Here is a 24746-nt window from a genome sequence, read left to right as displayed (position 1 = left end):
GCCAATCGAGCCATGCAGAAATTCTCCCGTGTTATGGTTTGTGGTCATGGTATCTTGTTTAAGAAAATCCCACCAGGGACACCTGAGTGGCTCAGCGGTGAAGGCACTCAAGTGTCTGCCTTCAGCCCAGGTCATGATCACGGGGTCCTGGGATCGAGCCCCACATTGGGGTCCCCACAGGGAGCCTGCTTCTCCCTCTGCCTGTGTCTCTGCCTCTTTCTGTGTCTCTCATGAATAGATAAATAAAAATATTTTTAAAAATCTTTAATCCACCTGGAGTTTACTTTTGCATACCATGTGAAACAGGGATATAACTTTCCTTCTTTCCTTTTTGTTTTCTCCCCCACACAGTGAGGCAACCACCTACCCTGTCCGCTGGTCTAACCTGTCCTTCCTGATGTCACTGCACTGTTAGCCCACACCACGCTTCTGTGTGCACATGGGCAGCTCCTCTGCTCTTAGCCAGTTCTCTTCTTCTATTTATCAGCAGCTATGCAGTGGCAGTTGTTTCTTTTTTTTTAAGGTTTTTCTTTTCTTTTTTTTAGATTTTATTTATTTATTCATGAGACACACACACACACAGAGAGAGAGAGAGAGAGAGAGAGAGAGAGAGAGAGGCAGAGACACAGGCAGAGGGAGAAGCAGGCTTCATGCAGGGAGCCCAACCTGGGACTCGATCCCAGGTCCCCAGGATCAGGCTCTGGGCTGAAGGCGGCGCTAAACCACTGAGCCACCGGGGCGGCAGTTGGTTTTTGTGTATTTGTTTGTTGTTACTTGCTTGCTATAACTTCTGTGGTATGTTTTAATATCTGGCAGGGTGACTCCCTCCCCTTTTCTTTTTCACACCTGATGTGTCTATTCATGGACCATTAGACTGTCATAAACATCTTATCTTTTTTTTGAAAGACTTTATTTATTTATTCATGAGAGACAGAGAGACAGAGACATAGGCAGAGGGAGGAGAAGCCTGATGCGAGATTCTGTCCCAGGACCCCGGGATCATGACCTGAGCCGAAGGCAGACACTCAACCACTGAGCCACCCAGGTGCCTTGCATTTTCCTATTTCTAATTGTATAAGCATGGGATCTGTCTCCATGAGTCCACTAGTGCAGTTAATAATATTGGTAGATTTTTCTGGTGATAAACCATTTGAAATGGTTAAAAAAAATGGTCTCAGCAGCACGTAATAGAAAACCAGCAATGCCTTCTTAAAATCTTTTTTTAAGTAATTAATTAATTGAGAGAGAGAGAGAGAGAGAGAGAGAGAGAGAGAGAGGCAGAGACACAGGAGGAGGGAGAAGCAGGCTCCATGCTGGGAGTCTGACGTGGGACTCGATCCCGGGACTCCAGGATCACACTCTGGGCCAAAGGCAGGCACCAAACTGCTGAGCCACCCAGGGATCCCCTCCTTTCTTAAAATCTAAGGGCATTACCTTTTTTTTTTTTTTAAGTTCATTTATTTATTTAAGTAATCGCTATACTCAATGCGGGGCTCAAACTCACAACCCCAAGGTCAAGAGTGGCAGACACGCTGCTCCACGGATTCAACCAGCCAGTAAACTCCCCAGCCAGCAGTCTGGAGATGGGCCCCTCTCAGGTTGGCCTAGCAGCTTGATAGCATCATTCAGTAGCAAGAAGCTCATCCTTCTAGCATACCATCTTTGTCCTCTGTCCCAGTCACCTCATGGTCACAACATGGCTGCCACCCTCAAATGCATAAATCTGGTGGTGGAAGGGAAGGGGTGAGAGCAGAAGCACAAAACTGCTTTACTGTACGTGACACTCCTTTTACCAGCCAAGGACAACCTTTCCCAGCAGCCCTGTCCCCTGGCTGACTTCTAGTGACATTGGTCAGAGGTGGGTCATGGTGCTTCTTACTGCAAGAGAGGGTTGCCTTCTGAGTGTCTGGAGAAGATAGGCTTCAGTGACTAATCGTGGCCCATCCCTTGGGGGCTGGGCACAGGCTGCTGCTCTCAGCAAGATGGAGCTCTGTCCAGAGGAAAGAAGAGCATATCATCCTGGCATTTGTGGGATGCACTTGACTTAATCAGGTTGGATGGTGTCCTTTTCAATAAACCTTTGGATGTGGTTGGCCCATGTTTTATGTAGGATTTTCACATTTATGTTCCTAAGTGAATGAGGCTGGTGTTTTAATTTTCTTGTGGTGTCTTTAGGTGAAGTCAGAACTTCCTAAAATGAGATGGCTTGCCTTCTTTTTCTTTTTTATTTATTTGAGAGACAGAGAGCATGAGCAGGGGGAGCGGCAGAGGGAGAGGGAGAAGCAGACTCCCTGCTGAGCAGGGAGCCCAATTCGAGAGGCTCCACCCCAGGACCCCGGGACCATGACCTGAGCTGAAGGCAGACGCTTAACCAACCGAGCCGCCCGGAAATACTTTGCCTTCTTTATCTATTTTGGGGAAGAACTTGTGTAAAATCAGATGATCCATTCCTTGAAAGTTTGGTAGATCTCACCTATAAAGTCACTAGGGCGTCCCGGGGTGTTTGTTACCTGGCCGTCACTAGCTGATCTTTGTAGCTGCTTCTTTCTGCTTTTACTGATACCACTTGCTGCTTTTACATATGAAGTGGCACTTATTTTTAGTGATGAACGAATCAAATGAATAAAAAAACCCAGCCTTGGGCTAAAATGAAGAGAATTTCCTGTTTCAGATTCTTGCCCAACAAATCCTCTCCCTGTGTTGATAGGTTGTGGGCTGAAAAAGTCACAAATACTCTGCTCTCAGAACCCACAGAGAAAATCAATTTATTTTATTTTATTTTTTTAAAGATTTTATTTATTTATGCATTCATGAGAGACACAGAGAGAGAGGCAGAGACACAGGTAGAGGGAGAAGCAGGCTTGATGCAGGGAGCCTGATATGGGACTCAATCCTGGGACCCAGGGATCATACCCTGAGCCGAAGGCAGAAGCTCAACCGCTGGGCCACCCAGGCATCCCGAGAAAATCAATTTAACTTCGATCATCTCTTCCCTTTAAAAATCAGTTTTACATACGATTACATAGAAAGGATCAAATGAGGGGGCACCTGGCTGGCTCAGGCAGTGGAGCAAGTCACTCTTGATCTTGTGGTTATGAGTTCAAGCCCGTGTTGGGTATGGAGATTATTTAAAAATAAAACCCGGGATCCCTGGGTGGCGCAGTGGTTAGTGCCTGCCTTTGGCCCAGGGCGCGATCCTGGAGACCCAGGATCGAATCCCACATCGGGCTCCCGGTGCATGGAGCCTGCTTCTCCCTCTGCCTGTGTCTCTGCCCCCCCCCCCCCCGTGTGTGTGACTATCATAAAATAAATAAATAAATAAATAAATAAATAAATAAATAAATAACCCTTAGGGGTGTGTGGGTGGCTCGGTGAGTTAAGTGTCTGACTCTTGATTTCAGTTCAGGTCATGATCTGGGGGTCATGGGATCAAGCCCTGCGTTGGACTTGGCACTGAGCATGAAGCCTGCTTAAGATTCTCTCTCCTTCTATCTCTCTCTCTTAAAAAAAAAAAAAAAACTTATAAAAAAAGAAAGGATCAAGTGATCAGAAAAATAATTTTTTTAAAGATTTTATTTATTTATTCATGAGAGACACACAGAGACACAGGCAGAGGGAGAAGCAGGCTCCCTCTGGGGAGCTCGAGGTAGGACTCCATCCCAGGGTCCCAGGGTCACACCTTAAGCCGAAGGCAGACACTCAACCACTGAGCCACCCAGGCACCCGTGATCAGAAAAACAAACATCTTCTGTAAAAATTTGTGACATTTAATCAAAATGTGACCTGTCATATAATGTAATTACTATGAGGACAGCTTTCCAGGGCGTGACAGCGTTGTCAGCCCTGACAGGCGTGACTGTATCTGCCTTTGCGTTGCTTTGGCTCAAAAGACTAGAAATCAGGGACAGTAAACTGCACACCTGCATGTTGCCATCATCAACGCGGGATGGGGTGTCGGCGGGGGAGGCATTCGTGACAAATAGTTCTCTTCTGACAAAGAATATCCAAGGAAAGGTGTTTTTCATGAACTCATCATGGAACTAAGGGGACTTTGGGAAGGAAAATGCGGAGGGGCAGGAGGGTCATGGCAGTTTCACAGAGCATGACCCGTGTTAGAAAGTGTGTCTCCGTGATTATGAGGAAGAGAGGTCAAGGATGCTAACGTGGAAGGAAAGTGGGAATTGTGTTTTGTATTTTATGAATGTCATACTTTAGGAAAACGGACCTGACCATGGAAACATAACCCAGCGCATCTGAAAGCAAACGCTCCTTGGGATTATTTGAAAGGGCCTCTTGAGCGTTAGAACTCCAGGGTCTGGGCTCTGGGTGTGCTCATCAGTGGCACATTGAAACAGAGGGCTTATTTTTATTATTATTATTTTTTGAAGTTTTAGAAATTGAGAAATAGGGCAGCCCCGGTGGCGCAGCGGTTTGGCGCAGCCTGCAGCCCGGGGTGTGATCTTGGAGACCCTGGATCGAGTCCCACATTAGGCTCTCTGTATGATGCCTGCTTCTCTGCCTCTCTCTCTCTCTGTCTCTATGAATAAATACAAAAAATCTAAAAAAAAAAAAAAAAAAGAAAGAAAGAAATTGAGTAATAATTTATACACAGAGAATTACTCCCAACTTAGGTGTGCAGCCCCATGAGTTCTGACAAACATATACCCGGTGGAATCACCAAGATGATGGAGATTGAGAACCTTTTCGGGGAGCCTGGGGGCCCCATTGGTGAAACATCAGCCTTTGGCTCAGGGCATGACCCCGGGGTTCCTGGGATCAAGTCCCACATCAGGCTCCCTGCAGGGAGCCTGCTTCTCCCTCTGCCTGTGTCTCTGCCTCTCTCTGTGTCTCTCAAGAATAAAAAAATAAAATCTTAAAAAAAAAAAAGTTGAGTTCCACTTACTTGCACTATGAAGGGTACATATACTGTGTGTTAATAGGATGAGGCTCACCAGGCGAGGCGAGCTGGCTCTAACCTGTCTCCTTTGAGGATGGCTCCCTCTCAGGGCTGTTGAGGAACTGGAGTTCCCAGCCCTGGTGTCTGGCTCTGAATCCTCTTCTCCTGGGTTTCCAGAATCATCGGTGGAATCTGTGCGGGAGCACAGAGGCCTTCTCTCTCAGGACCCAGCCCCCAGCGTCCCTGGGATGCGCTGTGTGCTGGGGTGATGCTGGGAGCTGCCTCCCTGCGTCTCCTCTGTTCTCTAAGGAGAAGGAGGTTCCAGAGTTCCTTTAAGCAGGTGGCCAGAGTGGACTTCCATCTGTCTGTCCTGCATGGGGAAGTCCCAAGGACTTTAGTTTCCTTTTGCAGGCAGATGAGTGAAGAGGTCGCCTCCTGCGAAGGGTGCCTGCATCCTCCCAGGCCCAGGGGCACCCCTGGCTGTGTCTACGGCCCCAGATCCCCCCTTCCCTTCCCTCTCACCTCTCCCTCTCCTATCTCGGTCCCTCTCATTTCTACTCCTCCCCATTGAGCATTTTTGTTATGAGTCTTTTCATATCTTTCCTGGGGAACCGGTGGCCCTCCTGCTCTGGTCCGCGTTCGCCTCCAACACCAGGACTGCCAGTCCACCCCCTGGTCTCCTCCCGCTCCCCGGCGGTGCTGTGACACGTGGGGAGGCACCCACCCCCTCCTCAGCCTTGGGTGGCTTTCAGCCAGCTCCTTGGTCAGAGGAGATAAGCCGCTGCCTGCAGGCACTTTTACCCCATTTGTCACTTGCTTGCCTTTGGGTTTATGTGTTGTTGTTGTTTTTTTAAAGATTTTATGTATTTGGGGGGGTGGAGCACACAGAGGGTGAGGCAGAAGCAGGCTCTCTGCTGAGCCGGGAGCCCAATGCAGGGCCCATCCCAGGACCCTGAGATCACGACCTGAGCCAAAACCAAGAGTGGGAAGCTTAACCAACTGAGCCATGCAGGCGTCCCTGGATTTATGTTTTGGATCCTACAGAAATGTCTTGCATTTTTTGTCTTTTTATGGTCCTGGCCTGGAGCTGCAGGGGAGGGAGGCAAGGCCTTCTCCCCCCGAGATAAGGAAGGCCCTGGTGCTGGCTTTACTCCAGGACTTCCTTGCTTTCATTTCACATTCAGAGTATCCGACTCACTGAGCGGCAGTTGGGAGCTGAGGGGCTGGTGGTTGGTTATTTCAATGATGAGTTTTCTGGGTGCCCTACCAGGATCCATCTGCTTAAGTCATATTTTCTACATTAACGTGCTAGGTTATCTTCTTCTTCTTTTTTTTTCTTTTAAGATTTTATTTATTTATTTATTCATGAGACACAGAGAGGAGAGAGAGGAAGAGACACCGGCAGAGGGAGAGCAGGCTCCCACTGGAGTCTGATGTGGGACTCAATCCCGGGTCTCCAGGATCACCACCTGAGCCAAAGGCAGATGCTCAACCACTAAGCCACCCAGGTGTTCCAACGTGCTAGGTTATTTTTTTGTGTGTGTGTGCTAGGTTATTTTTGCTGTATGAAGGCTTCTCTCCTATGGGGATGAAGACAGCCCGAGCTTCCTTGTCAGCACATCACAGTGATGGGACAGCAGCTGTCACCTGTTAGTTTGGCAAAAATTTTCAAGCTTGATGCTCTTCTATCCTTGGGAGGGCATGAGCAAGACACGCGCTCTCGGACTCTGCTGGTGTGATTGGTGTACATGTTTTTTTTTGGAGAAAGGTTTGGCAAAAGGCATCAATGGTTTTGTTTTGGTTTTTGTGTGTATGTTTTTTAAGATTTTATTTATTCATGAGAGACACAGAGAGAGGCAGAGACACAGGCAGGGGGAGAAGCAGGCTCCCTCTGGGGAGCCGGATGTGGGACTCAATCCTGGGACCCCGGGGTCACGCCCTGAGCTGAAGGCAGATCTCAACCACTGAGCCACCCAGGTGCCTTCCCCCCTTTTTAAAAAAAGATTTTATTTGGTTGGCATGTTAAATATCTACCCGTCAGGACTGGATCTGTGCACCGGGAGCAGCTCTGGAGAACGAGCGGCCCGGGGGGTGTGGCCAGGCCCCACGACAGACCAGGCCAGATGTTGCAGAAAGTAAATGCGGATGCTTCTGTATGCATTAATACTTATGCACGTACACACATGTGCTGGACTTTGGTCTAGAAAGATGTACCTTGAACAGAAGATATTGATCTCTGGGGGGAGGGATTGGGAAGAAAGAGAAATGATGTTATTTTATTTATATATTTTTGGGGGGGTTGGACCCCAATGTTACATTAGTTTCAAGAGTACCGTCTAGTGATTTAACAAGAAAGGCTTGAGTTTCATTATATCTCTCTGGACTTTTCACTGTTTCTAGGAATAGCATGTGTTACTTTTCTGTTTTTTTTGTTGTTTGTTTTTTTGAACAGATGCATTATTCTTTCGTGACCAAATGTTCAAACACAGGGACAAGTAGGCCATGATGACTGGAAGGGAAACAGAATAACTGCATTTTCAGGATAAGGGTGGCAGGGGGATTCATGTAGGGCAGAGTGGGGGCACGCCAAGGGGCTTCCAGGGACAGGAAGAGGCTGTTTCTTGGCCTGGGTGGTGGGCACCTGAGTGTTTGTTTAGTTTATTATTGCTTTTTTAGCTGTACGGACGTTCCTATACCTACTCATATGTAAGATACACTTCATGATTTTAACAATAGGCACGTGTGGGACGCCTGGGTGGCCCAGAGGTTGAGCATCTGCCTTTGGCTTAGGGCGTGATCCTGGGGTCCTGGGATAGAGTCCCACATCGGGCTCCCTGCAGGGAGCCTGCTTCTCCCTCTGCCTGTGTCTCTGCCTCTCTCTGTGCATCTCTCATGAATAAATAAATAAAAATCTTTAAAAAAAGAAAACAATAGGCATGTGTTAGGTGGGGCAGTGGGTCCCCTATGGTTTTAGGTCGGCTTCACCTGAACTTGATGACGTGAATTTGCTCTTATATTTCAGACCTTCCCTTTCCACTCTTTATGCCTCTTTCCGTTTCTGGATTCCACGGTTTCCTTGCCTCTTCATGACAAGGCCACCCACCTAACAGTTGCCGCCCCTCCCCGGTCCTGCAGGGCAGGAAAACGCCATAGTCTGTGGGCAGAGGGCTCATACCCAGGCAATTACGGAATTAGGAATTAATGCATTACCTAAGCTCATTCTTATCAAAGTCGTGCTGTCCCCCAAGCTGCCTGCTAAGTTCTGGCAGCCAGGCCACTGCTGCCTGGAATAGTCTGGCCAGTGGTGATCAGGGGACAGTGGGTGTCAGGCAGCGGGGCTACCTGGGGGGGGGGGGTTCTCGGTTGGTGGTGGGGCAACAGGTAGAGTGGGTGTTGTGCATTTGTCATCTCTACATAGGAAGGACAGCATGCATCTATTTTTTATGGTCAGAAGGATTTTTCTGGGTATTGTGTTCGGGGCATTTTTGTTTTCTTTATATCAGTTTACTTTTTTTTCATGCTACTATTTTTTAAGTATTTTTAAGTCAAAGGGGGATTTATTGGAAAGATGCAGAGGTGCCTCAGTTGAAGGACGTGCTGGGCGCCAGCCTGCAGGAGGCTGTGAGCACAGCCGGCGGGGGCGGGGATGGCCCAGGCTTGCTGTGGTCTCCGCGTGTCCTTATGTGGCCCAGGTGGCATCCGGGCTTCTCTGCATGGCCAACAGGCTGCCCCCGGCCCTGTCCTGTGGCAGCTGGGTTCCTATGGGACATTCTTAGGGAGGGCGTCCTCCCCTGCGCCCAACAACCCTGGCCCGAGGCCGGGCGTCTCTAAGTACCTGGTGGTCCTCTGGGGTCCCAGGCTGGAGAAGAGAAGGGACGGGCACTGAGAAGACGACCCTTCATCTGCGCTTACTCGGCTCTATCCTTACCGGGCGCCTCTCGTGCAGGGGCCTGGGCTTCATGCCTTGAACATGTGACACCAGCAAGACCAGAGACTAGAGAACTTGGGCTCTCAGAGCCACCTGCCAGGAGCCCGTGGGGGCCACGCTCCCTGTGGGCAGAAGGAAGGGGAGCTTTCTGTAGCGGGCAGAAGGTGCCCTCCTCACACTCCACAGAGGGCTTGGGGTGTCGCCCACTGGGAGGGGACTCATGGCTAAGAAGCCAGACCTGGTGCCCGGGGGCTGCCACTGCTGGAATTGCCAGTTGCCTGGTAGGCTGGGATTTGGGGGTCCAGCCCGGAAGTCATGGTGTCCGCTGGGACAAAACTGTCGGGTTTGTAGGGTGTTATTGTAGAAACACAAAGCCCAGGCCTGAGTCTGATGCCTGGCCCCACACATGGGGCAGGAAGCTGTGTACCGGCACCTGCTCTGTCACCAGCATCAGGCACCTGTCCTGTTCTGGGAACCAGCAGAGACTGCCGCAGGGCTGGGGCAGGAGGGGGAGGGGCCCCTCCTGCTAGAGGCCTGTGTGTGGGCCTCAAGGGCCTGAGCACAACCTCCCCCCCAGTCACCCCACGAGCGGCTGGGGTCTCCCAAGCAAAGTGCTCTCCCGGAGAATGCCGGCCATTCGGAGCCAGTGACCGCAGCTGCGCCGCGAGGGCTTGGGAGTATTGGCACCGGCTCCCTCCACCCACACTCGACTCTCCATGTGGGCGGTGTCCCCAGGGGGCTTGGTCCGCCACCTCTTCTACCTCTACGGTTTGGGGTTTGGGGCGTGCTTGTGTGTAACATTCCTGCACCATGTGGCGGTGAGGGTCTGTCCCCCCCCAACTGTGTGCAGAATGAGTGGAAATCCCAGCTGGGCCCTGGGCCCTGGGGTAGAGCCAGTTCCAGGGGCCCCTACCCCAACCACTGTCATCAAGGCTCAGTCCTGTGGGGAAAGGTACCATTTCTCAGTTGTAGCCGAGGGATGGGAAGTGGGATGGGTGGGTAGGGGGTGGAAGGCTCTGGACGTGTGGTGGCACCCACCACCATGGGCAGTCATGGGCCAGTCCCCTGCCCCTTCTGTGCCCACACCCACCCTCCGCCTTGGGGCATCAGATAGGGGTGGGGTAGGCAGGCTGGTTGGGGCCAGAGAATCGGAGAGCAGAGCAGTGGGGTGGAAGGAGGGAGCGGTGGGCCCCTGGGTCCCTCTGGGCCTCTGACACAGTCACTCTGTCCCCGTCCATGTGGGTGCCCACAGGACACCTGGGTTGTGGAGCTGATTCTGGTCACATAGGGAAGCCAGTGACAGGGTACCCTCCCTCCCTCCCCTCGGACCTCGATGCTGTTGCTGTTTGTAGGCCACTCCCTCCTCCTTGCGGCTAGGGTGGTGACGGCTGGGCCAGTGCAGGGGACCTCATTCCAAATAAAGCTCTGCATTTGTCAGAATCCCTGGCCCAGGCCCTGAGCAGGGGCCATTAGGGTGTAGGCAGCTGCATGAAGCAGGTGAGCTTGGCCCAACAGATCCCAATAGATTCCCTCTGCGGGGCTGCAGCTGAGAGCCTGGAACGACAGCCTGTTGGCGGTGGAAGGAGCGGCCTCCAGGACATGTGGGAAATGGACCAGCTGCATGGACCCTCTGGTCTTTGGTGTCCTTGAGTGTGACATGGGGGCGAGGAGGAGGGACCTTCTGGGCAGAGTAAGGACCCCCCAAAATGACGGACCCCAAAGTGTTTTGTGAAGTGTACAAGGAACACAGGGGCACAGGATCAGTAAAGCAGACTGTAGAATCTCCGGCTTTCCTCAGTCTCTCTGTGTGAGTGTGGACCTGAGTCCTCTCTCATCCCTTTGGGACAATGCTAATCGCTTCCCCAGGGGGGACTGAGCCCCAACCCAGTGAGCACACACGGGGAGCTTCTTCCAAGAAAACCCAGATTCCTGACACCCCATCTCTGGCATCCTCCTAACCCAGGGTTCTTTAGGGGTGGAACCTAGGAACACAAATCTTCAGCAGGCACCTCAGAGGGTCAAGGCGGGTGGCTCAAGGAGACTTTATTTTTAAAGATTTTATTTTTTCATGAGAGACAGAGAGAGACAGAGACACAGGCAGAGGGAGAAGCAGGCTCCCCGCGGGGAGCCCGATGCGGGACTTGATCCCAGGACCCCGGGGTCACTCTTTGAGCCCAAGGCAGGCGTTCAGCCGCTGAGCCACCCAGGCGTCCCTCAAGGAGACTTTAGTGTAAAAACTTGAACCACCAGTTCGAGGGCGCTCATCTCGAAGGAAGCATTACCAGGTTTGGCCACAAGGTGGCAGCAGAGAGGCCAGGAGAACCGGGCGTGGGCGGCAGGTGCGGGAGGTGAGCTCACCTGGGCTCGGCCTGTGGAAGGGGGCGGCCCCCACGCCGCACGGCCTCCTTTGCTAGGTACCAGTTGTGCCCTGCAGCCGCCTCTCTCAGCCGCAGGCCTTCGTGGAGGAGACTGCCGAAGTCTGTGGGCAGCAGCCGCAGGCCGTGACCTTAGCTGGGCTGGGAGTGGTGATGAGTTCCACGTGAGTGACAGAAGACAAGGGACGTCACTTGCGCGGGGCAGCTCACGCAAAGGAAAACAGCGCAGGTTGGCAGCAGGGGTACCCCACCCGCCCGACAGGCTGGTAGGTCCAGGTGCTCATAAAGGACCCGCACCTGCAGGGTTGGCTCCAGTCCCCGGAGGGTCAGGCCGGGCCGGGGCGCCGGCCAGCAGCAGGCAGAGGATGCTGGGACGGGGCAGCTGCCTCCGGGAGCAGCCAGGACGTCTCTGGCTGCCACTGCAGGGGGAAGAGGATTAGATGACAGTCCCCTAACCCGGCCCGGAACTAACACCGCCCCCCCCCCCCGCCCCCTGCACACCCTAGCCTGTCCCCCTAAAGCTGCCAGAGCTCAGAATAACCCCGAGGACCAGACAGCGGGATGGCAGGGGCTCTGCTTGGTGTCCTGCTCCTCCTGCAGCTCCTGGGTACGCGCGTGCTCGGCCTCCTGCGGGCGCGACACTGACACGCAGGATGGGGCAGAGCCAGCAGGACGCAGGGTCTGGCTAGGGGCAGACACATGGAGCAGCGGGAGTCGCCCCCAGCCCCTCCTGGGCAGCGAGCCCACTGCCTCACCCCATCAGCAGGTGGAGCTGAGGCCAAGAACCAGGAGCTGCATCTGTACCACCATCTCTTCGACAACTACGACCCAGGAAGCCGGCCCGTGAAGGAGCCTGAAGACACGGTCACCATCACCCTCAAGGTCACCCTCACCAATCTTATCTCCCTGGTAAGATGCCCCCACCCGCACCCACTGTCCTGGGGGCTGGTTCGGACCTCCACCACCCTGACCCCGCTCGTCTGCAGAACGAGAAGGAGGAGACCCTGACCACCAGCGTGTGGATTGGAATCGTGAGTGAGAGCCGGGGAGCCGAGTGGGGGTCCTGCCCAGGTCTCCCCAACTCCTGCGGGCGCCAGGTGGAGACGCAGGGCACTGCCGGCCATCCCCACCCCTAGGACTGGCAGGATTACCGACTCAACTACAGCAAGGGCGACTTCGGGGGCGTGGAGACCTTGCGGGTCCCTTCAGAGCTCGTATGGCTCCCGGAGATTGTGCTGGAGAACAAGTGAGGCCGGCGGCCCTGCACCTGGCGGGCGGGGCTTGCCCTGGCGCGCGCGGGGCCGGGGTTGGGCCCGGGCAGACGCCGGCTCTCTCGCTCGCGGCGCCCACAGCATTGACGGCCAGTTCGGCGTGGCCTACGACGCCAACGTGCTGATCTACGAGGGCGGCTACGTGAGCTGGCTGCCCCCCGCCATCTACCGCAGCACCTGCGCCGTGGAGGTCACCTACTTCCCCTTCGACTGGCAGAACTGCTCGCTGGTCTTCCGGTGGGACAAGCTGCTCAGGGGCGGGGGGCAGGGAAGGGGCTGGGGGGCGGTGGCCAGGAGGGCAGGGGGCAGGGCGGGGCCGCCGGGGAATGGGATGTGGGGGTCCCGCCTCCGAGCTCCCGGGGCGCGCCGGGCCCTGGCTCCGCAGCTCGCAGACGTACAATGCCGAGGAGGTGGACTTCGTCTTCGCCGTGGACGACGACGGCGAGACCATCAGCAAAATCGACATCGACACGGAGGCCTACACGGGTGAGGCCCCCTCTGCTCCGAAAACCCGCCCCCGCACGGGCCCGGGGTGGGGGTGGGGTACTGGCCAGCTGGGGCGACCGCAGACCGTGGAGACCAGGGTGGACGCCGCCGCCGGCCCTGCTCGAAAGCACCCCCGACCGTCCCGGGCCCCGTCCCTCCCACCCCTTCCCGCCCCGCAGAGAACGGCGAGTGGGCCATCGACTTCTGCCCCGGGCTGATCCGTCGCCCCAACGGAGCCTCCGCTGGGGGCCCGGGGGTCGTCGACGTCATCTACACGCTCATCATCCGCCGGAAGCCGCTCTTCTACGTCATCAACATCATCGTGCCCTGCGTGCTCATCTCGGGCCTGGTGCTGCTCGCCTACTTCCTGCCGGCGCAGGGTAAGGGGCCGCGGGACCCTGAGCCCGGCTCGCTGCTGGCGGGGCGGCTCTCACCGGGCGCTCCCTCCAGCCGGCGGCCAGAAGTGCACCGTTTCCATCAACGTCCTGCTCGCCCAGACCGTCTTCCTGTTCCTGATCGCTCAGAAAATCCCCGAGACGTCGCTGAGCGTGCCGATGCTGGGCAGGTGACGGCAGAGGGTCCCGGGGCAACCCGGGGGGGACGCGGGGGCGGGGCCAGGCACACACGGAGGCGGAGTCAGGAGCACGCGAGAGGAGCCGGGCAGGCGACACCGGGAGCAGCTCGGGGGTCCGCGCCCTCCTGGGCTTTATTTGAGCGTGGGGTGGGACTGGGGCGGCGGTGGGTGCTCGGGTCCCCCGTCCTCCGCGCTGCTGCTGGACGCCACCTCGAGGCCTCCTGAGTATCTCTGTTGGGGATGGGCCGGCTCAACCCCTTCCCGCGAGCCCCGCCACCACCCCAGCCCCCCACTCCCCTCCCCCGGCCTCGAACTCCCCGGTGCCCCCATCCCGAACTCACCGGTCCTCCCTCGGTCCCGAGGCCCGGCGGGCGCCGCCAGTGCTGCAGGAGGGAGGAGGACCCCCGCAGGCCCCGCCCGCACAGGCACAGCCACGCCCCCTGCAGCACCAGCCGGGCGCTGGCGCCCACCGCGGCCCCCGCCTGCCGCACCCCGTGCCCCGCGGCCTGGGCTAGCCGGCTCAGCGCTGCGCCCGGGTCCCCCGCGCCCGGGGCTGGGCCCGGACAGCCGGCGCCGCCGTCCAGTCGCCGCGCCTCCTGCTGCAGCCACAGGGCTGAGATCTGCCGTGGGGGGTGCAGGGGTTGGGGGATGTGGGGGCCCGTGCCCCCGTGCCCCCTCCTTCCGCAGCCCCCCAGCCCCACCTCACACACTGTGGCGCCGAAGCTCACGACGCTGGCCGCGGCCTCTCTGAGCACCAGCCTCAGGGTGGGCGTCGGGGCGGGCGGCCCCTGCGGCTCCCGGTGGGACTCAAGCTCTTGGAACCTCTGCTCCAGATACTCGTGGGCTGAGGCCACGGCGAGTTCCAGGGAGGACAGCAGCGGGGGCTGCAGGGCCACCTGGACACGGAGCAGGGGGAGCGGGGACAGCGGGGCCGTCGGGGCCGGGGACAGTGCGCGGGGAGCGCGGGGCCGCGGGCGCAGCCTCACCTCCGTAGAGCTGTGGAAGTGGTACACCCACAGCAGGGTTTCCAGGGAGCTGGGGGTCCCCTTCATGGTTGCGGGCGGAAGAGGGAGCACCGAGCCGCGGGCGTCTGGCTCCGCTGGGGAGGAGCAGACTCGCCAGCGAGGCCGGTCGTTTGTGAGGTCACACGCCGCGGGCTCTGCAGGTACCTCATCTTTGTCATGGTGGTTGCCACGATCATCGTCATGAACTGTGTCATCGTGCTCAACGTGTCTCTGCGGACGCCCACCACACACGCCATGTCCCCGCGGCTGCGCCACGTGAGAGCCGCGAGGGGGACGGCTCCGGGGGCGGGGCGATGATCCGGACGGGGCGGGGCCTCGAGCTCGCTTCGCCCCGCCCCCAGGTCCTGCTGGAGCAGCTGCCCAGCCTCCTGGGCTCCAGCGCACCCCCCGAGGCTCCCCGGGCCGCCCCGCCGCCCAGGCGCGCGTCCTCGGTGGGCCTGCTGCTCCGTGCGGAGGAGCTGATCCTGAAAAAGCCGCGGAGCGAGCTCGTGTTCGAGGGGCAGAGGCACCGGCACGGGGCCTGGACTGGTGAGCTGAGGGGCGCGCGCGGGCCGGCGGGGGCGCTGGCGGCAGGGGCGTCCCGCAGTGACACTCCCCTCCCTCTCTCCCTCCCTCCCCGGCGCCCCAGCAGCTGCCCTCTGCCAGAGCCTGGGCGCCGCCGCCCCCGAGATCCGCTGCTGCGTGGAGGCTGTGAACTTCGTGGCCGAGAGCACGCGGAGCCAGGAGGCCTCCGGCGAGGTGGGGCAGCCCGGGGGGTGGGGGCGGGGGACGCCTGGAGGCTGGAGGCTGCCAGTCTCTGGCTCCGCCGGACACGCAGCTTTGTGTCCGCCCCTCCCCAGGAGGTGTCCGACTGGGTGCGCATGGGGAAGGCCCTGGATCACCTCTGCTTCTGGGCCGCCCTGGTGCTGTTCGGCGTGGGGTCCAGCGTCATTTTCCTTGGGGGCTACTTCAACCAAGTGCCTGAGCTGCCCTACCCACCGTGCATGTAGCCGGCTTCCCCACCCGGTTCCCGGGGCGGGGGGCTGCTGTACGGTGATCCTTTACCGACCTCACTTTTATCGACCGCCCGACCGCCCCTAATAAATCGGAGCTTTGCCAACCTCACAAGAGTTGTGTGTGCGTGCCGCATGTAGGTCTGGCCACCGCGGGGTCCGGAGCCGAGGGTTCTCGGGTGCCGGTCCCCCGGAAACCACTCGGTATCCCTCCTCAAGCCTTGCTGACCCCTCTAGCCCCGGGAGCTGTTATCGTCATCAGCGGATCGCCAAACTTAAAGGTCCCCTCCAGCCCACAGGGGAAGGCTGAAGGCACCCCTCCCCCTCCAGTCTTTCTTCCGGGTTTCTGGACCCAGCACCACCCCCTCCCTCCCAGTTCTGCTGGCTTACCCTGGCTGGTATCCAAGACTGGGAGAGAAAACGGAAAAAAAACAGGGTGAGCTGGTGGGAGCTGGTTGAATTGTCTTTATTAACAAACGGAAGATCCAAGGCCACTACATTGGGAGGGGGCGGGGCTACTTGCTGCTCACACTATATACAGAGGCAAGCAAGGGGGTGGGGGTGGGGGGACAGAGCTCCCTGTTCCCTCCCTCCACCAGGGAAGGTCCGAGGCTAGAAAGAACTGGGGCTGGAAAGGGGGAAATGTTTTGGCTGGCGGGGTCCCCCCTCCATTCCCTGGGGTTTGGGGAGAGGGGAATCATTAAAGTGCTTTCAGAAAATGAGGAAATGGTCCCTGCCCCTGGAGTGGCAGGCGACACCCCCCCCACACACCTAGGGCCCAGTGACCCCCCCCAGGGTCTGGTACATTCAAGGGGGGAGCCGGCTCCCCTGACGTGCAAATGAAGGGGCCCAGGGCCCTGCCCGGTCAGCAGGTCAGCAGCAGTGGGGTACGGGGTGCATGCCCCAGCACTCTCCTCAAGTGGAGAAAAGGGAGTGGGGCTCAGTCCACTTGGTTCCTGTAAGGGGAAGCTGTGCCTCTCCCCAGAACCAGGACAGGCACAGTTTTGGGGGGAGAAGTATTGTGGGGAGGGAAATAGGATGGTCACGTGATCACAAAAGCATCAGGGGTCAGAGGTCACGTTCCCAGCAGGCTCCAGTGAATCAATCCAGTCGAAAGCAAAAGCCCAGGGAGGGGAAAGGAGGGCGGCCTGGGGAGTCTGGCTGTGGGGTGAGCTGGCTCTGTCACCAGTTCATGATGCAGTTTCGGTTCAGCGTCATGAAGTAAACTTGGCTGCTGCCCCCAGAGCGGACTGAGGCGAAAAACACCTGGGCGGGGAGGAGAAGGGATTGGGGAGGGAGTCTCAGTTAACTGGAGAGAGAGAAGCTCCAGGATTTAGTCTCTTAGGGCACCCCCCACCCTGGAGGCAGAGGTAAGGGGAGAGGGCAGCTGGCAGACGCTACATGAAGGAGTCAGAAACTGCAGGTGACAAAAGGCAGGCAGGGACCCCAGGACCCCTTCCCAGGAAGACCCCATGGCCATCCCCTCTGCCAGGGGGCTGAGGGGCATAGGGGAAGGGGACCCCACCTTGTCATTCCGCTCACACAGGAACTTGAGCCTCTGGGCTCGTTTGTGCATGAAGACACCGTCCAGGTGGCCTGTCTCTACCGAGCGGATCTCAATGGCTTTCTCACCCCAGCCCATGATCTGGTTGGAGCAGATGTAGGCTGGGGGGGAAGGGGAGGAGGGGCTGTGAGTGGGGGCCAGGCAGGTAGCTGGGGGCAGGGGGCGCTCCAGGTGGGCCCCTCACTTACCCACAGAAGTGGGCATCTCTCCCCACTGCAGCACCACGTCCTTAATGATCCGCCCATATGTGTTGACGTAGACGCCTTCGTCCTCATAGCACAGCAGCATCTCCATGCCGTCAGTGTTGGGGAGGAAGATGATGGCATGGGGCGTGATCTGGCTCTGGATCTGGGGATGAGAGGATGGACTGCAGGCAGTGCACCCTGAGCCGGGGCTTGTGGCTGTGCTCTACCCAAAGCCCTGCCGAGCTTACGTGCACAGGGATGTAGATGTCATAGCTGTTCCCCGAGTCCACGTCCACAGCATGGAAGCCGGCACTGGAGCCATAGATGACCTTGAGCCGCTGACCCTCCTCCACAGTCAGGTCAACCAGCAGAGGGCGGTGAGGGAGATCTGCAAAGGACTGAGGAGGGGAGGGGACTCAGGGGGGATGGCCAGGGTAGGAGGGGGTGCAGAGGGGAGAAGGGGCTCAGGGGGCATGTCTAGGGCAGTGGGGGGTATGGGGGCAGAGGGGGGCCCCTGAGGCTACCTTGAAGGCCATGAACTTGTGGTAGGGTTTGGGGGCCCAGGCGTACACCTCCACGGAGCTCTTTAGCGCGATGACCAGGAACTTAATGCGCTCGTACTTCACTGGGGAGGCAGGCAAGCAAGGAGAGGGGTGTCATCCAGGAAGCCCAGGCCCCGATCCCTCTTCTCGGAAACATGCCCCTGGCACCCCACGGTGCCCTCCTCACCCACGCGGTAGTGCCCGCAGCCCTCCATGTCGCCCACAGTGGTCCAGCCCTGCTTCTTCTCCACGTCTGGGTCATTGTGCAGAATCTTGTTCCGGAGCCAGGACAGGTAGTACACCCGCAGTTTATTCCTTTTCCCTGAGGAGGACATGTGGCCCCTCACCAGAGGTCAGCGGGGCAGAGTGGGGCGGGGCGGGGTGCACCCCACAGGGGTTGGGGACACGAGGCCACCCTCTTGGCCCTCCTCCCAGGCTACAGGCGGCGGACTGAGCATCTGGGGTCCCCAGCCTGCGCCCCGCGCACCTGAGATGGTGATGAGCAAGTTGAGCCCTTCTAGGACATCCATTTGCTGGAAGCGCCGCCGCCCGATGAGCCCGTACACCTTGCCCTGCCCACTCCGGTCCAGTAGCATCAGGCCATTTTCTGTGCCCACCAGCAGGTTGACACCTGCAGCGGGAGCCCCTGGGCGGGTCACTGGCGGCCAGCCCTCGCCCGACTGGGGGCCCAGGGGCACCAGCAGACCCTGCTCTCCCTCCCTGACCCTGGCTCACCCCAAAGAGCTGCACAGAGGATCTCTGAATTGAACCGCTTCTTGTACTTGCGAATCTCGGGGGTCTCGCTGTGGGCACGGGTGTTGGTGGGGTTCACGTTGACCACGGAGCCTTTACGCACGTCGTACTGGAGCTGATCCAGCCGGCCGCCCTCTCCCCCCACCAAGGCTGCCAGAAAGAGGAGAGGGAGAGGGGGAGGAGGGCTGCAGCCCCCCCTCCCCTCACCCCTGCACCGGGCAGGGGGTGAGGGGGTGGGGGTGGGTGGGCGGGCCTCCTCTTAATCCTCAGGGGGACAGGGGAAAGGTGGAGAAAGGAGAAGAAGATGCAGGGGGCATGGAAATGGGGCGCAAGGCCTGGCAAAATCCTCCTGTCACTCAAGGGCCTCAGGGCCGGTCTCAGGCCCAAGAAGAGGCCGCGACCCCTGGTAAGGCTGTGTCCCAGAGACCCCCTGTGCCCTTCCCCAGGCCCCATGGCACCCTGTCCTCCTGTCCTCACCTGTGATGGGGATGGTATCCCCACTGCCTCCAGGCTGGTAGATCCCTAAGTCCACAAACATCGTGAATGAGCTCTTGCCAGGGGCCTTTACCAGCCCACGAGACTGGTACTGTGGGGGTGGGGCAGCAGTCAGGCAAACCCCGAGACCCAGCTGCGGGCCGCCCACTCCTCCCCAAACCCTGGCCACCTCGACCCTGCTGTGCGTCCCCAGCACCCCTGCCCGCTGCCCCACACATCAGGGTCTGCACTGTCCACTTACATCACTACCTCCATCCTTCGAGGGGGGGCTTTGACCTTTGCTGCTCTCGGTGGGCGAGTGGCTGGGCTGGACAACATCTGGCAGGTTTGTGTAGCCATTGCTGTCTGCGTGCAGCAGGCTGCGCTCCTCTTCAGGAGTCTAAGGGAACAGAGAGAGAGGAGCCGGTGCCGGGCAAGGAGGGGGCACAGCAGGTGCTTGGAAGAAGGTGGGGGCACTCACGCGCTGGACTACCATGGTGCCACCCCCATAGGGGGTCTGGGTCCCAGCTATCTCTTCCACGTCGTGGACCACCATGGTGCTGACGCTGTCCGTGTCCCCATCGCTGCCACGGGAGAGGGGGTGGCTGTCAGTCTCAAGCCCTGCTTGTCAGCCCTTGGCAGACACAGGGAGGACCAGTGCTCTCCCCTCCACTTGGCACAGGCCCCTCTAGCTGACAAGGCCGTGGGAGACAGATGGGGCCACCAACCCAGACCCCCTTCTCTAAAGAAGGGGAAGGGAAACCGACCAACAGCAATAGCCAGGGACCCCAGCCTAGGAGAGGGGGAGCCCTGCCCATCCCCAGGTGCCCCCATACCGGGCCCCAGGGGGGTCTCTGCTCCCCTCTGAGGGCTCGCCATTGCTTTCGTCCTCATCTTCACTGCTCTCCACCTCCTCACTGGAGGACGAGTAGTCCATGGCCTTCTTGGGTGGCCGTGGGGCATCGTCCAGGGCTCGCTCCTTCAACAGCACAAAATCCTGTGGGGAGGGGGTAGGGAGGGAGGCATGAGAAAGGGGGAAGGGAAGGAGGAGCAAGTATGATGGGTGCCAGAGGAGAAAGGGCAAGCGACAGGGGACTCCCAGGCAGGCCTTCTCACTGACCTCACCGATGGCACGCTTATAGCTCTGGGAGGGGCCGCAGGGGTGGAAGGGCAGCCAAGAGAAGCAGGAGAGAGGTGAAGAAAGGTCAGTAGCCCAAAAGTGCAGCCTGCAACCCCTTCGCACAAGGATGGAGGGGGCCCTCCCAGCACCGCCCTGGGCTCCTGGGGGCTCTGAGGCCCCAAGCCCCCACCCAGGGGCAGGCAGGGCCAAAGCTGCTACCGATGACTTACTGCAGGCCGGCCTGGCCGTGAGCGGTGGTCATCAGGCTTGGCTTTGTTCCCAGGGGAGAGCACTGGGGAGCTATCCAGTTTGGAGGAGGCTGGATCGGGGAGGGTGGGAGAAGGGCGGTCATTGAGTCCCAGTCACCACTGTGAGCCCTAGCCAGCTGCCCCCAGGGAAGGGTCCATCGACTGAGATAGGGCTGGAGACCAGCTGAGCAGGCTGTGGCATACCTCCTACACGGTTCCGCTCCAGCGAGCCAGCCTGGGGCAGGTGCCCGTGAGCGGGGAGGGCACCTTCCGGCCGCTCCCAGCTGGGGTCGCTCCTCCTGAGGTCGGGGTTGCTGCAGGAGAGCAGAGGCAGGTCAGAACAGGGGCTCCTGTCGGGGCCTGAGCCGCACTGCAGAGGGGGACACCACCAGGGGCAGCAGGTGGCAGGAGTGAGGGTGGGCGTGAGTGGGGGGCAACTCCATTACCTACAGGCGTTGGGCGGGCCAGGGGGCTGAGCGGGGGGCCCTGGAGACTTGGGGGTGCCCCGCTCTGCCCGCCTTTGCAGATAGATTTGCCAGGCGGAGTTGCTGCGAGGTCTGTGGAGGGAGCACAGGGGTGCCGGGGGGGCGGGGCAGGGGGCACTGAGGTGATGGGCGTGGGGCTGGCCCACCCCTAAGCGGGTATACCTGGCGACCTCCCCTGTGCACCCCCGCTCCCCACCCCAGGGCCACCATGCAGCTCCATCCGGGCGCTACCTGGCGCGGACAGCCTGAGTGGGCCGGGCCCCTCCGGCCCCACTGGTGTTGAGCGCGGCAGCAATGGAGGAGGTCCTCTGAGGCACCTGTGGGGGGAGGAGGGGTCAGCACTGCCCCCCCCCCCCCCCCCCGGGCACTCCTCACATGTGCGCATCCTGGCCTCCACCCTGGCAAGTATTTTCCTGGCTCTCTCAGACAAGCAGAATGAAGTTAGGGAAGCTCACGAGTTTTCCAGAGTCATGAAGCTGGGATGCCAACCCAACAAGTCTGGGGCTTCCAACACCTGGCCGCATCTGCTCCCTCCCTTGCCCCCAACAGCAGGGACAAGGTCCCAGGGCAGGCAGCCCACCCTCCCGCCCTCCCACCAGAGTGGAAGCAGAACAGGGCCCAGGGCAGAACAGGGCCTCCCCCCCCATCTCCACCTTTTCCTACCCACTTCTCACCTCTCTCCTGGTTCTGCACAGGGCCCTTACCTTGGGGGGGGCCTCAGTATCCGGTCGGACCCAGGCTGGGGGGTTTGGGCCGGGGCCAGGCCCTTCAGAGGTGGGATCTGAATTCTGGCGGATGACGGCTCCTCGGGCGCTGGGCGTGGTGGTGGGCGTGGGGACAGCCGGGTCAGGCTCATGGGAGGCTGGGAAGGCAGCCAGGTTTCGGGTGGGCTGGTCCTGCAGGGACTGGGATCGGGGTACAGGCGCTGCATATGGCTTCAGTGGGACCCGGTGTGCCACCAGGCTCTGCAGGGAAAGACCAGGGAGGGTGGGCTGCCTGCTTTGTGGCACATCCCCACCCGGGAGCGGGGGCCTGGCTGGGAGGAAGGGGCAAGGGAGGCCTCTGGCTTCCAACTGTCCATCAGGAAGGGGCTCTGGCAGCCTGAGTACAGGTGAGACCTCACCAGACGCATGCAGTGGCCTGCAGGTGCTATCTGCCCCCGTAACCCGAGATCCACGATTCCCGGTTGAGGGATGCACGTGTGTGCGTATACACAGCCAACAGCCATGCTGCAGCCATGCAGAGAGAAGCTCCCGCGTCAGTGTGTTAACATGGGAACGGGGAGAGGCTCACCTTGTGTGGTCCCTCCTGGGGCTCCACCGGCCTCTGCATAGGCGGAGTTTGGGAAAGGGGGCCCGGAGGCCCGGGGGCGGCCTGGGGAAGGGGGGGCTCAGGCCCTGTGCTGCTTGGCTTGGTCTTGGCCAAGGGGGAGTTCTGCTGCTTGTTCATCCTCGTCCTCTCCTCAACCTGTGGCATGACAGGGTGCCCAATAGGCCAGCTGTGCTTCCCCATGCTCAGAGCACGCCTCCCCCATCCTGCACGCTCTGCCCATGGCCCATGCCAGGTTCCCCCTTCCCGGGTCTGCCAGGGCTCCATGCCCCCCCATCCTGCACGCTCTGCCCTCAGGCCCATGGCCCATGGCCCATGCCAGGTTCCCCCTTCCTGGTCCTGGTCCTGAGAGGAAGGGAGGAGCCAGGGAGGAGCCAGCCTACCTCTCGTGCCCAGGCAGGCTTGTCAGCAGGACTGCTGCCCCGGCCGTAGTGGTATAGCGGCTTCCTATCGGTGGGCAAGCCCGGCTGCTGCTGCTTCTGCTGCTGCTGCTGCTGCTGCTGCTGCTGCAGGGACTTGAGGTAGGCGTGCTCCTGCTGCAGCTGCCTCTGGAGCCGCTCAGACTGCCGCTGCTCCTCCAGCTGCTTCCGCTTGTACTCCTGGGCCCAAGGGTAGGGAGAGCGGGCTCAGCGGAGCCCAGAGCCGGAGCAGGAGGGCCCTCTGTCCAGCTGCCCGTGGCATAGGGCTCTGCCCCAGACGCCTGGCCGGACCCCCTTCCCACTCCAGCACAGAGGCTCGGAATCCGCTTCTTCCCAGAGGAGGTCGGGGACCCCGTTACCAGCAGCAGGGCCTGTTCCTGGAGCAGCTGTTGCTGGAGGATCTCGAGCTGCCGCTGCTCCTCCTCTAGCCTGTGACGAATATACTCCTGGGGGGCAGGGGGGGCAGAGGGCAGGGGGAAAGGCGGGCAGGGGGGGGATGCGGCGGCGTGGGCAGGACAGGAGCAGTTGGGAGAGGATGAAGAGGAGAGCGGGGAGAATCAGAGAGGACAGGTGGGGTGGGATGAGCCCCCAGAGGGCAAGTGATGAGGAGGGGGCCCAGGTGTAGGGCCCGAGAGGGAAGGGGCGGGCAGAGGAGTCAAGGCCAGGCAGAGAGATGGGGAATGAAGGCACAGAGACAGGAGGGTAGGAGCCAGGGTGGGGGTGAGGGTGGGGAAAAAACAGAGAGAGAGTGAAGCTGGAAAGATAGGAGGAATCTCGGGGAAGGGAAGACAGGGAAGGGCGTGGGGTGCAGGAGAGGCAGGCGGCAGGAGCAGAGGGGAGGCGGGCTGGGAAGGGGTGAGCCCGGTGAGCGCTGGGGGCGCTGTACCTGCTCCCGCTCGGCCTGCCGCCTCTCCTCCTCCCGCCGCAGGGCCTGCCGGTCCTCCAGGCGCTGCTGCTCCTTCTCCTGCAGCTTCCGCTGCTCCCGCTCCCGCCGCTGTTGCTGTGGGGGAGAAGACAGCTCCCTCTCAGCGCCAACGCCAGCACAGCCGGCCTCTGGCACCCGCGGTGAGGGGAGCCCTACTGGACGGCGGGGGCGGCCCCTCCCACCACAGCGGCTCTCCCCGACCCGCGGCAGCTGTGCACGGGACCCCCGCCTGGGGCCCCTGCTGCCCCTGGGGGGCCACCTCGGCGCCTCCCAACCGTGAGCTCCTCCACCAAGCAAGCGACCCAGGCCGCCACCGGGCGCGCCGCGGGCCGCAGGGACGCCATCCGGCCACAAGAGGGCAGCAGGCCCCCGCACAGAAGCCATCCAGGCCGGGCCTGGCCAGAGTGTGCCCGACCGAGAGGGGAAGAGAGGGGTGAAGGGCAAGAGGGACAGGGGGCTGGCTCACGGAGCCCTGCCTGTCCCCGCGAGGAGGGCCGGGCAGGCCTGCTCCCCGGGACACGGTGGCACATGGCCTCTGTGCCTGGCTCTTGGGCAGGGCAGCCTCGGCTCTGCAGGGAGTACGGGGCTGCCTGGACGGGCAGCACACCGGGATCTCCAGTGCCTGAGCCAATTTTCTTTTCCTTTTTAAGATTTTATTCACTCATGAGAGACACAGAGAGAGGCGGAGACACAGGCAGAGGGAGAAGCAGACTCCTTGGAAGGAGTCCGACGGGGGACTCCATCATCATGCCCTGAGCTGAAGGCAGATGCTCAACTGCTGAGCCACTCAGGCATCCCTGAGCGATTTGAAGTCTGGCTCTCCTTGAACTTTGAAATCATGTCATTGTTTCAACAAAAGCCCCAACATTTAAGGCCATTTTCATACCCTCTCCTCCCTCACCATGTCCCTCCTGAGGAACAAATGCATCTCAGTACCTATGGATACAGATGCATGCTTTCTACAGTGGTGATTTAGTTAACAACCCTGGTATTTAAAAGATTCTCTATTATTTGAAAGGTACTTCTCCCACCCACCTCTAATTGGGCCAGGGACCAGACTATTTTCCAGCTAATCTAAGCCCAAGCCACTGGAAATAAAAGCAGGATCTTTAGAAGGAGCTTCCCAATGGGACCAGACCGCTGCTGGGGGCAAA

The 24746-nt window shown here is 59.4% G+C and overlaps 3 protein-coding genes across 15 annotated transcripts in view; 1 reads left to right on the top strand and 2 right to left on the bottom strand.

Moving 5' to 3' along the window:
• Nucleotides 1–11312: 11312 nt before the first annotated feature.
• Nucleotides 11313–15783, top strand: CHRNE (cholinergic receptor nicotinic epsilon subunit). 9 transcript variants are annotated; one of them, XM_055304624.1, is made up of 12 exons: nucleotides 11717–11807; nucleotides 11964–12109; nucleotides 12187–12231; nucleotides 12337–12446; nucleotides 12553–12708; nucleotides 12857–12957; nucleotides 13137–13337; nucleotides 13408–13522; nucleotides 14697–14811; nucleotides 14898–15084; nucleotides 15188–15294; nucleotides 15396–15783. In XM_055304624.1, exons 1-12 carry the CDS (start codon nucleotides 11762–11764, stop codon nucleotides 15543–15545), a joined length of 1479 nt encoding a protein of 492 aa, XP_055160599.1. In that variant the 5' UTR covers nucleotides 11717–11761; the 3' UTR covers nucleotides 15546–15783. The 9 variants fall into 9 exon arrangements, with proteins under 9 accessions (XP_055160597.1, XP_055160596.1, XP_055160595.1 ...); XM_055304623.1 differs by having other exon boundaries at nucleotides 15185–15294; XM_055304618.1 differs by having other exon boundaries at nucleotides 13137–13522.
• CUNH17orf107 (chromosome unknown C17orf107 homolog) lies at nucleotides 13535–14688 on the bottom strand. The gene is made up of 2 exons (XM_055304625.1): nucleotides 13873–14688; nucleotides 13535–13762 (listed from the first exon to the last, which is right to left on the bottom strand). The coding sequence occupies exons 1-2, from the start codon at nucleotides 14581–14583 to the stop codon at nucleotides 13664–13666; spliced, it is 810 nt and encodes a 269-aa protein (XP_055160600.1). The 5' UTR covers nucleotides 14584–14688; the 3' UTR covers nucleotides 13535–13663.
• Nucleotides 15784–15998: 215 nt separating the features above from the next.
• The window catches only part of MINK1 (misshapen like kinase 1), a 43112-nt gene continuing 34364 nt past the window's right edge, over nucleotides 15999–24746 (bottom strand). Inside the window, exons 13-33 of one of the 5 annotated variants that reach the window (XM_055304675.1) lie at nucleotides 23554–23667; nucleotides 22632–22847; nucleotides 22213–22386; nucleotides 21624–21884; nucleotides 21151–21236; nucleotides 20881–20991; nucleotides 20639–20748; nucleotides 20417–20505; nucleotides 20187–20210; nucleotides 19903–20063; nucleotides 19548–19650; nucleotides 19329–19466; nucleotides 19070–19178; nucleotides 18575–18742; nucleotides 18327–18470; nucleotides 18027–18161; nucleotides 17822–17922; nucleotides 17546–17695; nucleotides 17301–17460; nucleotides 17074–17213; nucleotides 15999–16814 (exon numbers count right to left, since the gene is read on the bottom strand). In XM_055304675.1, coding sequence (XP_055160650.1) covers nucleotides 16731–16814; nucleotides 17074–17213; nucleotides 17301–17460; nucleotides 17546–17695; nucleotides 17822–17922; nucleotides 18027–18161; nucleotides 18327–18470; nucleotides 18575–18742; nucleotides 19070–19178; nucleotides 19329–19466; nucleotides 19548–19650; nucleotides 19903–20063; nucleotides 20187–20210; nucleotides 20417–20505; nucleotides 20639–20748; nucleotides 20881–20991; nucleotides 21151–21236; nucleotides 21624–21884; nucleotides 22213–22386; nucleotides 22632–22847; nucleotides 23554–23667 — 2778 coding nt within the window. In that variant the 3' untranslated portion in view covers nucleotides 15999–16730. The remainder of the gene's footprint in view (nucleotides 16815–17073; nucleotides 17214–17300; nucleotides 17461–17545; nucleotides 17696–17821; nucleotides 17923–18026; nucleotides 18162–18326; nucleotides 18471–18574; nucleotides 18743–19069; nucleotides 19179–19328; nucleotides 19467–19547; nucleotides 19651–19902; nucleotides 20064–20186; nucleotides 20211–20416; nucleotides 20506–20638; nucleotides 20749–20880; nucleotides 20992–21150; nucleotides 21237–21623; nucleotides 21885–22212; nucleotides 22387–22631; nucleotides 22848–23553; nucleotides 23668–24746) is intronic. The other 4 variants (XM_055304679.1, XM_055304677.1, XM_055304678.1 and 1 more) reach the window with 4 other exon arrangements.

The sequence above is a fragment of the Nyctereutes procyonoides genome, unplaced genomic scaffold (genome assembly GCF_905146905.1).
Source record: "Nyctereutes procyonoides isolate TBG_1078 unplaced genomic scaffold, NYPRO_anot_genome, whole genome shotgun sequence".
Classification (NCBI taxonomy): Eukaryota; Metazoa; Chordata; class Mammalia; order Carnivora; family Canidae; genus Nyctereutes; species Nyctereutes procyonoides.
The sequence above is the reverse complement of the archived record's forward strand: the minus strand, read 5'-3'. Positions and strand labels throughout refer to the sequence as shown.

What these genes read in the sequence shown, in the direction of transcription:
- CUNH17orf107 (XM_055304625.1), bottom strand. Translation starts at nt 14,583, where the DNA reads ATGAAGGGGACCCCCAGCTCCCTGGAAACCCTGCTGTGGGTGTACCAC. An exon ending in TCGGGACCGAGGGAGGACCG is followed by an intron (nt 13,763 to 13,872) that starts GTGAGTTCGGGA and finishes CATCCCCAACAG; the next exon opens with AGATACTCAGGAGGCCTCGA.
- CHRNE (XM_055304615.1), top strand. Translation starts at nt 11,762, where the DNA reads ATGGCAGGGGCTCTGCTTGGTGTCCTGCTCCTCCTGCAGCTCCTGG. An exon ending in TCACCAATCTTATCTCCCTG is followed by an intron (nt 12,110 to 12,186) that starts GTAAGATGCCCC and finishes GCTCGTCTGCAG; the next exon opens with AACGAGAAGGAGGAGACCCT. An exon ending in CCGGCACGGGGCCTGGACTG is followed by an intron (nt 15,085 to 15,184) that starts GTGAGCTGAGGG and finishes CCGGCGCCCCAG; the next exon opens with CAGCTGCCCTCTGCCAGAGC.